Below are 13,378 nucleotides of genomic sequence, written 5' to 3'. Positions count from 1 at the left end.
TCTTTCTTTCTTTCTTTCTTTCTTTCTTTCTTTCTTTCTTTCTTTACGTAATCAGTGACCTTATGTTAATTCCAGTGCTCATTCCAATGCTGTTTCACTGCTGGAAAACGTATCTTACACATTTTTAAAGCATTACAACCACATTAATAATGTACATTGGTATAACAGCTCTTAATGACCCTCTTTTTAAAGTTTATATATTATTAAGAGATTTATTTTTGCTTTATGTATATGGATGTTTTGTCTGCATATATATCTGTGAAGCATGTATGTGGTGAACCCACAGAAGCCAAAAGTGGGCATAGGATCTCCTGGAACTGTAGAGGGGATGTGCTACAGATATCTCAGAGCTGAGTACTTCATTGTCTCTTATTTCTGTGCATTTACTAGTGAGTCTATTGCAAAAAGAAGCTTCTCGGATGAGGGTTGAAAGATGTCCTATTTTGTGGGTAAAATGGTAAGAAATTAAGGGGGCAGTTTATTTCTGTGTCCATTTTGGAAAGCAGTAGTATTAGGTTCTTCCCACTGACTTAAGCACCCATGGGGTTTTGGCCCCATAACAGGTATGAGTTCTAGCCTGTGAAGTGGGCTTTAAACACAAGCATAAAGTGATTGGGAGTACCTTACCATCCATGCCAACCATTATCATAGCTCACAGGGTTCACAGCTGCTGCATAAGACTGTTAGCTTGTCTCTCCCAATAGCATGCATATAACCTTACAGTACTGTGAAATCTTGTCAATGGGGGTAAAACAGTTTTTTTTTTCTTTCTTCCCCACCTCTATTTTTATTAGCCAGGTCAGTGTCAGCTTGATCTCCCTATGTTTTATGACTCAAGATACTTCAGTAATAGGGTCTTACCATCAACTTATGTAGAATAACTGCCAACAACATTGGCAATAGCCTATAATGTTTGGAGGTCTATGGAGCCAACAGCTCCAAAAGAGGTAACTCATTCCTGGCACTGGACTTTATTAGCCTGGAGTGTTTGGTAGCGGCAATGTCACTCTATTGCAGAGGGAACTCCATTTGAACTCATGTATTTTTGTATGTATGTATGTATGTATGTATGTATGTATATTTTTGAAATCTTCTATAGTAACAAGTTTCCATATGGCTTTTTCAGATACATTTAGTGTTAGTAATTACTTCCCATATTCCCTTCTCTATTTGACCCTTCCATCCTTACCCTTACTTAACCCTTCTTACTCAATTAGTCCTGTTTTCTTTTCACCTACAATCTATCCTACTTCCCTTAAAATCTGCCTTCCCTTGCTGGCCCTTGCCTAGTTTCCTGATCTATATGGATACTACAATTTAAAAATAGAAATCTAAAGATTCAAAGTTATATTCACATGTGAGAGAGAACTAGAAATATTTGTATTTATGGGTCTAGGTCACCTGAGTAAGAATGAATATTTCCAGCTCTTTCCATTTACCTGTAAATTTGACAATTTCATTTTTCTTTACAGGTGAATAATACTCCATTGTGTGAATGTACCACATTTTCATTATCCATTCTTCAGCTGATGGATATCCAGGCTCTTTCCATTTCCTGACTATTGTTAATTGAATAGCAATGAACATGGATATACAAGTATCCCTAGAGTATGATGTAGTCTTTTGGGATGTATGCCCAATATAGCTGGGTCATATGGTAAATTTGTTTCTAGCTTTTTGGGAAGAGAGGGTGTCTTATTTAAGGTTTTTATTGCTGTGATAAAACACCATAATCAAAAGCAACTTGGGGGTGACAGGGTTCATTTCAATTTACATTTCCAGATAACAACCCTTCACTGATGGAAGTTGGAGCAGAAACTCAAACAGATGCAAGAACTGAAGTAGAAATCATGGAAGAATATTGTTGAATGACTTGCTCCTTGAAGCTTGATCAGCCTGATTTCTTATACAACTCAGGACCACCTCTCCAGGGGTGGCTCTGTCTCTGGTGACCTGAGGCCTCCCATTTTAATCATTAAATAAGAAAATGCCAAGCAGACTTGCCACTGGCCACCTTATGGAGAAATTTTTCCACCTGAGGATCATATTCACAAATAACTCCAGTTTATGTTAAGTTTACAAAGCAACAACAACAACAAACAGGACAGAGGGCACGGGTATCTTACCTGGGTCTCTAGGTCATGTGGGAAGCTAGAGAATTTCTGTGGGGTTAGCAGGCTGAAATCTGGTGAGTCTCAAAGGCAGCTGCTATTGAGAAGCTTTTGCATTTTGTAACATGAATAAATAAAAGACCCAGAGACTGATATTGGGGTTCAAACTTCAAGATGAAGATTAGGGAAGCAAAGCAGCTGGCCACTAGCTTTTACTTCTACCTGAGGCTGAAAGGGCTGATCCACCCAGGAGCTCTTCACCAAGTCTCAGACTGCTGCCTCTCCTCAGTGTGGCTGAGAACGAATGCCTCCTACTCTTCGGTGTGGCTGGAGAATAAGCACCTATCTGAGACCTTGCTTCTGTCTTACATACTTCCATAATGTTAAGATCAAAGTTTTGAGCTATAATTCTCTTTTAAACGGATTCATTCTTGTGTAGATCTGGGTGGCCTTGGACTCACAGAGATCCATCTCCCTCTTAATCACGAGTCCTAGGATTACAGGTGTGTACCACCACCTCTTAGCTTCTGGCTGCTGGGAGTAAAGGTGTGTGTCACCACTGCCTGATCTCTATAGCTTGAGGCTGACTTTGCTTTCTGAATCCTCAGTCAAGATTTAATGAATCATAAATAATATATTACTCAACATTTCATTCAGATTCCCAAATCTTCACTATGTACAGATTCTTTGCTGCTGGCACTGAGGGAGAGATTTTTAGAACAGTCTAGGAATCTTGGTACAATTGAAACCTCTTCTTTAGCATTCTGTTCCCTTTCTCAAGGATTCAAACTTGGTTGGAGGCTCTCAGAGGGGAATGGGTTAAGCCTTAGCTCAGCCACCCTTTTCCTATTCCAGTTTTTCCTGTGCCTGCTTCCAACGGCTGAAAAGTAAGCAATCCTTTTAGTTCTGCTTAGTGCTAATGCTACTGTCACTCTCATACGATATGCTTCCATAAAATTCTTAACTAAATATTTAGGACTTTTCACTAAATCATAAAAATTTTACATTTTTCTTCTTGAGAACTAAAGATATTTTAGAGAAGAGTTAATTTTCTTCTCTACTTGAATATTTTCTAGTAATAAAAGCCATGCAAATAGCATTTTTCGCTTGCTTCTTTCTGAGCCTTTTTTATTTCTGCTCTAGTGCCACTAGAAGATATTACCTGGGTGCAGTGGAACTGTACTGGAACTACAGACAGAGTGACCTGCTCAATGTGCTGTACATGGACAGAAGGTAAAAATGCTCTGTTGAAAGTAACATTGTAAGGATATGATTGACTAGAAGAAAGTGCAGACACTATTCAAGGGTGAATAAATTAATACTTAGTTAAGTCCTTCAAACATTTGCAGGTAAGGTGTGCATGCAGTCTGATTATTTGTACCATGCTGCTTGCCATTTCTTCTCAAGAACCTAAGCTATTTGTTGATTTTTGTTGATTTCTCATTGATTCATTGTTGCATGCTGCCACTGTGATTTAGAGAGAAGGATGGGATGAGGGACAGTGAAGAGGCAAGGAGCATGGGAAAGAAAAAGTAGAATTTCCCTTGGTCTACCCCAACCTTCCATAGAAAGAACTATAACAGTTAAATTCTCAGAAGTATGCATATAAGATTTGCCATGGCATCAGAAGCTTTTCACCTTCATAAAGGGATTCTGGTTTATCTGATGAGATTAGACCATTAAGTGAGCTCCTCAGTACTATAATAGTCATTGACTTATTTCAATTTTTCTATTTCTTCAGAAATCTATTATACTTTAATTTTATAAGGCATTGAAACTTAATTATAAACTAGTCTATGATTTTATTAAAGTAATGTCTGTACTTATATATCTCCTTTGTCATTCTTGACCTTTCTCTCCCTCTACATCCTTTCTTCTTTTTCTCTCCCTCCTTTTAAAAATAATTCAGGACATTTCCTAATTTTATTGCTTTTTTGGCAACAACTATCTTTTGAGATTATTTGTCAATTCTTTTTTTCTTCCTATTCAGTTTCTGCTTTATAAATTTCATTAATCAATTTTTTCTAACTTTATTTGGATCACTCTGTTATTCTACTTTTGATTATCAAGTTGAATGCTGAAATTATATTTTATACTTCACTGTGCTGTTTTGTTTTGTTTTTTGAGATAGGATTTCTCTGTGTAGCAACTCTAGCAGTTCTGGAACTCACTATGTAGACCAGGGTGGCCACAAACTCACAGAAATCCACCTGCCTCCCAAATTCTGGGATTAAAGGTGTGCACACTACCTTTATAGTTAAATAGAATTCCATTGTGTGTACTACATTTTCATTATCCATTCATCAGTTCATGGATATCTAGGCTAATTCCATTTGAGATTCAAATGTAATTACATTTCTCCCTTCCCCTTCCTCCCTCCAAATCCTCCACCATATTTCTCACTTTCAAATTCATAGTCTCTTTTTTCATTAATTATTATTGATTGGATATATGTATGTGTATGTGCATATATATTCTTTAATATAATTTTCTTACTCTGTATAATGTACTTATATTACTTTTTTAGGGCTGACTATTGATATTGGATAGCAATTGGTGTGCTCTTTCTCAGGGAAGACTATTTTTACATCTCTCATCATTTCTTAGTTGCCTGTAGTTATTTGTGTAGTATTAGGGCATCTTGGGACTTTTCCAGTCCACTTTGGCATGTCTATTGCTGTCTTACTTATTTAGTTCACATTTGGACAGTTATGTTGGTGAGACCTTTTGGGTGAAGGTTCTGATGTTACTAGGTGACAAGATCTCACAGCAAATTCCCTCATCCTCTGGCTCTTATAACTTCTCCCAAAATGTTCTCTAAGCCATAGGTATGGAAGTGTTTTATAGATATTCACTGGGACTCTGTTAAGGTCTCCATTTATTATGAAGAGATATTATTTCCTTGATGACAGGTAAAGACTACTGTCATCTATGGGTATAAGAAAAAATGTTTAGATTATCATTAGGGATTATACTGATTGATTTAGTAAAGTAGTTGATGCAAATTCTCTTCCAATATCCATAACTGCACTAGCACTGAGTAGTTAGCTAGGTTTCCAGTACCAGGCATGGTTTCCCTCTTGTTAAGTGGGTCTTAAGTCCAATCAGAGAACTGTTGGTTACCACCAAGGTAAGCATGCCACTACTGCACCTTTAGGGTTATATCAACCATTCTGGTCACTAATGTGGTTCATAGGTGTCATAGCTGGGTAGGACTTGGTTGGATTATCTCCTTTGGAATGTTTGTTTCTTGTTTTTGTTTGTTTTACTTCTTTGTATATTCTAAAATGATCTGTCCAGTGTATAGCTGGCAAATATTTTCTTCTGTTGGCTAGCCTGTCTCTTCACTGGATAGATGGTTTTCTTTGATGTACAGGTCCCATTTGTTGACTATTGGCCTTATTATTTTCTAAGCAATCAGAAATGTTTATACAGAAAACCCTTATCTATTGTTATATCTTGAAGTGTGCTCCCTACTTTTCCCTCTAGCAATTTCAGTTTTGTATCTAATATTGAGGTCTTTGAGCTACTTAGAGTTTATTTTGTATACAGTGAGATATAGGATTTTGTTTCTTCTACTTGTAGATATCCAGCTTGTCCAGCACCATTTGTTAAAGATGTTATCTTTGCTCCTGTGCATGTCTTTTGACCTATTTGTCAAAAATCAGGTGGCTATAGGATCATGGACTTATATCATGGTCTTCAATTCCATTTATCTGTCTTTCTTTGTCTCTTTTGTGCCAGTACTATGCTTTTTTCTTACCATGTCTTTGTAGTATAACTTGTAATCAGCTATGGTAGTACCTCTTGCAGTAAGTATTCTTTTTGCTCAATATTTCTCTGGTTATGGGGATACTTTTGTTTCCATATGAATTTTAATATAATTATTTTTATATTTATATGAAGAATAAAGCTACAATGCTGATGGGGAATTGCATTGAATCTGTGGATTGTTTTTGATAGGATGGTCATTTTCATAATACAAATTCTTCCAATCCTTGAGCATGGAAGGTCTTTCTATCTTTCAATGTCTTCTTCAATTTCTTTTTCAGTGTTTTAAATTTTTGCTATAAAGGTCTTTCACTTCCTTTGTTAGATTAATACCGAGGTAATTTTTAAAACAAATTTATGGCTTTATTTATTTTATGTATATGAGTATTTTGCTTGTGTGCATGTCAGTTCACCACTTGAGTGCCTACTACCCACCACAGAGGTCAGAAGAGGGATCTCCTAGGACTGGAATTCCCAGTCAGTTTTGAACTACCACATGGGTTTTGGGAACCAAACCTGGGTCCTCTTTAAGAGGTGCCAATTCTTTTAACTTCTGAGACATCTCTTCAGTGCCTATCCAAGGTAATTTTTGAGAATATTGTTAATTGGATTGCTCCCCTGATTATTTTCTGTTACATTAATTTCTGACCTTGTGCTGGCTAGTATTATAATCAACTTGACACAAGCTATAGTCACCTGACAGGAGGAAACCTCAACTGAGAAAATGTCTCCATAAGATTTGGCTGTGGGCAAGCATGTGAAGCATTTTCTTAATTAGTTATTGATGGGGGAGTGTCTAAACCATTGTGGGTAGTGCTGTCTGATGTCCCCTGGTTCTATAAAAAATAAGACTGCTGAGCAAGCCATAAAGGGCAAGCCAGTAAGCATAAGTCCTCCATGGCTTCTCCAGGTTCCTCCCTTAAGTTCCTGCACTGACTTCCTTCAATGCAGAACAATGATGCGGAAGTGTACGCCAAATAAATTATTTCCCCCCCAAGTTGATTTTGGTCATGGTGTTTCATCATAGCAATAGTAACCTTAAGACAATATGATATCAGGATTGTGGGGTATGGCTGTGACAAACTTGACCATGTTATTTTGGTGAGTATTGTGGAAGGACTTTGAAAATTTGGCCTGGAAAATCTGCTGAGTTTTCAGACCTTGGTGAGCTATTCTGTGGGAATATGGAAGATAAGAATGTTAAGAGAAATGCAGAGGATGGAGTCTTGGCTTTTGAAGTTCAAGAGGGAAGTTCAAGAGTTACATAAAGACTCTGTCAGGGCCATTGCATATCTTGAATTAAGACTCTGTGGTTCTGGTCAGCTAGGACTGAATCATCAGTCATGAATAACAAGAGACCAGCACCATTAAAGTGAAACCTTTGTGTTACTGAGGAATTGATGTTAGTTATGTGGATCTAAGAAATTAGTAGGGGTTAGGAAAAGACCAACATCATTGAGATACAATCTTCTGGGAAGTGTTTCCTCAGAGTCAACACACAGAATCTATGCTCTTCAAGGAACCAAGCTATGCCTCATGCTGACAGCTGAACTTGGTAGAGTAAAAGTCATACAGGTGGTACCGGTCTTGAAGGGATAAAGGAGCCATGGAGAGACGCTGAGGCTTGGTGTTATGAGTTCCAGAAGAGACCATTAGTGAAGATGTAGCCTAGTTGGTGTTCTAGGATTAAAGGGGTCATGCAGAGAAATTAATGCTTGATACCATGAAGAGAGACTGACAGAGGCTATTGGTAAAAGCATATGTATATCTGTGCACTATGTGTGTTGCTGGTGCCTGAAGAAGGCAGAAAGGACATCAGATCCCCTACAGCTGTACTTACAGATGATCGTAAGCCGCCATGTGGTGCTGGGAATCAAACCTGGGACTTCTGGATGAATAACTAGTACTCCTAACAGCTGAGTCATCTTCTTAGCCCTCATATTGTCTTTTTAATACTGAGATTTAAAATTCTTTATATAGTGTTGATATTACAACTTTATAAGATTTATATTATCCATGCAGTGAGTAATCTTTTTATACTACTAATAGTATTCTTTCAAGCTCAAAGTCTTTCATTTGGATGATGTCCAAATTATCTGTAATTTTTTTGTGCCATAGTTAACATATACTTTTGACATCATATGTAAGAAGTAGTTGTCAGATCTTAAGCTTCATTTTATTCTAAGCAGTTTATATTTTTAATTCCTACATTAAGGTCTTTGATTGACTTGAGGTTTGTTTTTGTGTATGGTGTGAGAGAAGGATACAGGTTCATTCTATAGTTTGTATAGCCTACAATTGAGTACCCTGAGTAGCATCCTAGAAAATCAGGTTCTGTTATTGAAAACTTGGCCACTTATCTGTTTGCTTTTGTTAACAATTAATATTGAGATGATTATACATCATAAAGTGCTTTGCATTATAGTGTCAACCTTGTGGCCTGGCACAATGAATAATACTTTTGGTATGAAATTTTATTTGGAAAGGTTGGAAAATGACTCAAGCAGTAAAGTGCTTTACAAGCATGAAGAACTGAGGCAAGATTACCAGTACCCACATAAAGATTATTCTTCTTCTTCTTCTTCTTCTTCTTCTTCTTCTTCTTCTTCTTCTTCTGCTTCTGCTTCTGCTTCTGCTTCTGCTTCTGCTTCTGCTTCTTCTGCTTCTTCTTTTTCTTCTCCTTCTTCTCCTCCTCCTTCTCCTCCTCCTTCTCCTCCTCCTTCTCCTCCTTCTCCTCCTTCTTCCTTTCTTCTTTCTTCTTTCTTCTGTTTTGAGACAGGGTTTCTCTGTATTGTTTTGGAGCCTGTCCTGGAACTAGCTCTTATAGACCAGGCTGGTCTTGAATTCACAGAGATCCACCTGCCTCTGCCTGGGACTAAAGGTGTGTGGCACCACCTTCTGGCTCCACATAAAGATTCTAACAATGGGGAAGCAGAGATAGACAGATCTCTGGACTTTACTATATAATCAGCTTATCTGAATCAGTGAATCAGTGACCTCTGGGTTAAGTTTCAAAAAAAAAAAATAAAATAAAAACAAGCAAACAAATAAAAACCCTTAAAATGGAATCCTGAGAGATGGCCTAGTGGCTGTGTTTTTTTCTGCTCTTGCTCAGGACCCAAATTCAGTTCCCAGCACTCACATGATGGCTCATAACCACCTGTGGCTCCAGGCCTACAGGATCCAAAACAATCTTGTGGCTACTTCAGGCACCTGCACTCATGTATCGTACACTCACACAGATACATAAAGATAAAAATAAGGTGGACAGAGATAGAAGACATCCAACATCAACATCTGTCCTCTATATTCACACACACAAACTATACCACATACATGAATAATTTATTTAATGAAGTAAATAATTCATTAGCAGGAAGTCACATGTATTTACCAGAAAAAAAAACAATTGAATTTTTGTCTTTATGTTCTTTATGTTAATATTTTATAATCTAGATAATTTTGACACCAGGATAAGAAGACTCTAAACACATCCTGACAGACTCTACCAAGGTTAAAAATAAATAGCTAAGGAAATTCAAATTTACATTATCTGTTCCTGCAGATGCTTGGCTTCTTCTAAGCAAGGGTCAGAAAATATAATGGTTTTTCCAATGGGTTTTAGATAAAATTTGAAAGAACAATTCATGTCAGGGATAATTATTGCCAAGAACATTTGGCAGAATTTATATATCAAATTCCAAGGGAAACAAAAACAATGCCTTCAAACATTAAGAGGAAACAAAATTAGCATGGATTGTAAGATATTTTATTTATACTGTTTTGTGCTTCTTCAACAGTGGAAATTTTCTCATAAAATTAACATGTGGTATCAAGAACTTTCTTTACACTCATTAGCATATTCTTATCCCAGAAATCTTTGTCACTGTACTTCTAGCTTTTTACTATGCTCTGACAAGAAAACAAAGACATTTTTGCCAAACACAATCTTATATAAGAGGCAGTCAGTATATAACTGAACCTTGTGCAATTTCTTTTTTAATATATTGAGCAATTAGTAGCACTGATTAAATGTTGGCCCATTGGAGGCAGTTTTCCTTTACCATTATATATCAGTGCCACCAACAAATGGGTTGTGGTATGCCAATAGTCAGTTTTTATCTTATAGTAGTACTAGTGTATAATGTTGACCCATCTGTAAGCCCAAGGGAGTGGGTATCCCCAAAAACTGGTCATCATCAGCTATCTCCTGCAAGACCATAAGTGTAATAGGGCAAAAGATTAGAGGATCCGTTGGCCCCCTGTTTATACAGTTGTCTTAGCCCTCTGACTCATGCAGTTCCCCCATGCATTTCTCCGCAAAGAAATTTTATTTACTGGAAGAGTTTCCTTATCAATCCCTGGCCCTTGGCCCACAGCCAGTATGGAATGTCCTTTGTCAAGGCCTTCCTTTGACAGAGCTAGTCAACTGGCTCTCAAGGATCTTGGAAACCCTGGAATGGAGTGAAATTCAGGGCTAAGTGGAAGAGTGGGCCCGCGAATATGGTAGGGTTTAGGTTAGCCCCACCTTGTCCTGCTTTGCCAGCGTCCTTGACCGAGGTGTCTGAAATATAAAGTATCAGTTCAGACATTTGACTGCTAGATCATATAGAGGACTGGATTGTTCTTCTATTATGTTTTTCTTTGTGTGAATGGAACCAAAGCTGGTCACCACTTGAGAGATTCCCTCAAGATGTTACCTTTCTTAGGAAGTAATCTGTTTCATTCTTTCAGCTTCTACTTCCCACCTTTACTTTTGCATTTACACACACTCTAGGAGCCAGAGTTTGCCTCTGAGAGGGTACAGCTTTCTTTCTGATGTGCCTCTGTATTAGGCTCTCTCCTTTCTACTGTTCATCCCTGTGGTTCCTCTAGTGGCAGGGCAGAGCAGTGTTTTGTTTTTTTTTTTAAATAGGCAGATGGACACAGTTTTATGGTTTGCTAAAAGAGTTCAGACATCACATCTTTCATCCACACTGCTTGTTACAACTTTGAGGTACAAAAATAGGGACCTTCTGGGTAGTTCTGCCATGGTATGTGCCCAGATGAATTTTCCCATGGTCTCCATCGTTTAGGTGTCTGTATGTCTCATGAAGGAGGACTTTTAAAAAATGTTTTATTTGTATTTTCTGTATGAGTGTTTTGCCTGAATGTGTGTATATGTACCATATATGTGCAGAAGCTAGAAGAGGGTATTGGATCTCCTGCAACCTGAGTTATAGACAGTTGAGAGTGGCCATGTGGATGCTGGAAACAGAACCTGGGTTGTCTGCCAAAGGAACAAGTGCTCTTAACTGCTAAACCATCTCTCCTGTTGTTTTATGAAGATCTTATGACCTTTCTCCCAAGCTTTATGTGCAATGCGGTTGCTGCATTTAAGTTTTCAGCTTAGGGATTAGTGTTTCTATGCATTTATAGCTTGTAGTCAATTGTGTAAATCAAATTAGAAAAAAATACTTCCACCAGTCATGGTTAAAATACTAATAGTTTTTGTTTATCTTTATATGATTTTTTATAGCTTTGGATGGATAAATGTCCTGCTTAATGAAGTAAATGCTTGAACAAAAGCTGACCTTGATTTTACAGCTTTTGAAAGGAAAACAAAAAAATTACTGTCTGCATTTTCCTCATTTTTTCTTTCTTTTACATGCAGGAAATTATTGAGGAAAGGAAGGGCAGCATCTGTATAAACAACTACAGGGAAGTGAAAGAAGAAAGTTCAGGATGCATGTGGAAGTTCTAATTTGCTTACAGAGGAGAATGAGATGAAGGAAAATATTTCCAGTTGGTTTTAGAAGTGGGATCAAATAAAGTTCTTTTAAATGAATGACTTTTTCTATTCTTCATCCAGATTGCTTCCTAGAATCCCAACATCTTTTCCATTCAACACCTCCATCATGTACAAAAAGACTGTGTTTGTAGAATACATGGACCACCTCTTCAACATCGCTAAGCCCAGGCCACCCTGGATGGGTAATGAAAACAATATTGAATGTTAATTATGAGAATAGGTACCCAACTTCTTAGCAAAGAAGCCTAACCTCGGGACTGTACTTACAGAGAGTAGTTACCAAAGGTTATATTTTTTTAACCAGGTATCCTTAACTGCTACTTTAATGAAAATAAACTGGCTGGATTTTCTATCTTCCCTGTTTGGCTTCTACAAGCTCGGTCTTAGATTATTTCCTTTTCTTTCTCTTTTCAGTCCAGTTTTATCTTCTATAGCTTTAAAGATTTAAATTTTCATCTATATTCTAATAACTCCACTTCTGTATTTAATTTTGACCCCATCTCTAAATATCAACTCTTTATCTCCACTTAGTTGTAAAATAAGCATGTAACAAGATCTTAAGATATTTATTGCATTAAATATATATGCCAGACAGCCAGACATCCAATCTAGGGTCTTGAACATGTTAAGCAAGTGCTCTGCTACTGAACAATACCACTATTACCTGTCTTAGAAATGTTGCTGAGAATTGTGAGAAACAAATACTCTCATGTTTAAAGAGAGACCTGAACCTTGATTAAGATTTTTTTTCATGTAGTAGCAATAAACTAGTACTTCAAACCCTGGGCCATAACCCCTCTGCAGTCTATATGAAAGAAGGCGAGGAACATATAAGATTTTATTTTGAGGATTTCTTTAGAAAATACTCTTGGTCTGCTCTTTGCTCAAAAAATGGCAGGAAGGCCACTTGAGAAGGAGAATTAGGAAAAGAAATCAGGAAACATGAAGCTGCCAACAAAAGTAATTTTACTTGCTGAAGTTTTTGTTTTGTTTGTTTTGTTTTGTTTTTCTATTTAAAACTTAGCAGAAGGATAAAGGGAGTTTTAAGATTCAGGGGACATCAGGCTGGAGAAATAGCTCAGATGGCAGGAGAGATTGCTCAGAGGTTAACAGCACCTGAGGGCCTGGGTTCAATTCCCAGTACTTACATGGTGGTTCACAACCATCAGGAACTCCACTTCTAGATCCAACACCCTCTTCTGAATTCCTTGGGCACCAAACACACATGTGGTGCACATAGACATGCAAGCAAAACACTCATAGACACAAAATAAAATAAATAATAAATAAGATTCAGAGGACATCATTAAAAGGGACTGAAATTGTTAACACCTAAAAATACTAGTGTCTGTTAATATTTGAAGATTACTAGAAAAAAATTAGGCTTGATCAAAGTGCAAGAAAGAGAAATTCTACAGAATGCAGCAAACATACAAACAAACAAACCCTGTGGTCATCTTGGAAAAACAAAGCTATTTCATATTTTCACACCACTGACTCCAGTTAATTCAATAAACCACTTATAGGAATCTTATAAAATACTCACAGACTATAACCCTTAATTTCCTCTTGATTTCTGTGTTATAAACTCAGTCATAGGAATCAGCTATGATGTCTCTTTGTTTTTTCCCTCCCTCCTTCCCTCTCTCCCTCCCTCCTTCCTCCTCCCTCCATTTCTCCTTTCTTCCCTCTTTCCCTCCAATAA

General features: G+C 37.3%; 1 protein-coding gene across 1 annotated transcript in view; it reads left to right on the top strand.

Moving 5' to 3' along the window:
- Positions 1–10,385: 10,385 nt before the first annotated feature.
- Positions 10,386–13,378, top strand: part of F8 (coagulation factor VIII) — a gene marked incomplete at its 3' end in the record, with an annotated part of 53,018 nt that continues 50,025 nt past the window's right edge. The window contains exons 1-2 of the mRNA XM_051179414.1: positions 10,386–10,399; positions 11,734–11,855. Of these exons, the coding sequence (XP_051035371.1) occupies positions 10,386–10,399; positions 11,734–11,855 (136 nt within the window). The remainder of the gene's footprint in view (positions 10,400–11,733; positions 11,856–13,378) is intronic.

The sequence above is a fragment of the Phodopus roborovskii genome, unplaced genomic scaffold, assembly GCF_943737965.1.
Source record: "Phodopus roborovskii unplaced genomic scaffold, PHOROB, whole genome shotgun sequence".
In the NCBI taxonomy this organism is placed as follows: Eukaryota; Metazoa; Chordata; class Mammalia; order Rodentia; family Cricetidae; genus Phodopus; species Phodopus roborovskii.
This window is presented reverse-complemented; position numbering and strand designations above follow the sequence as displayed.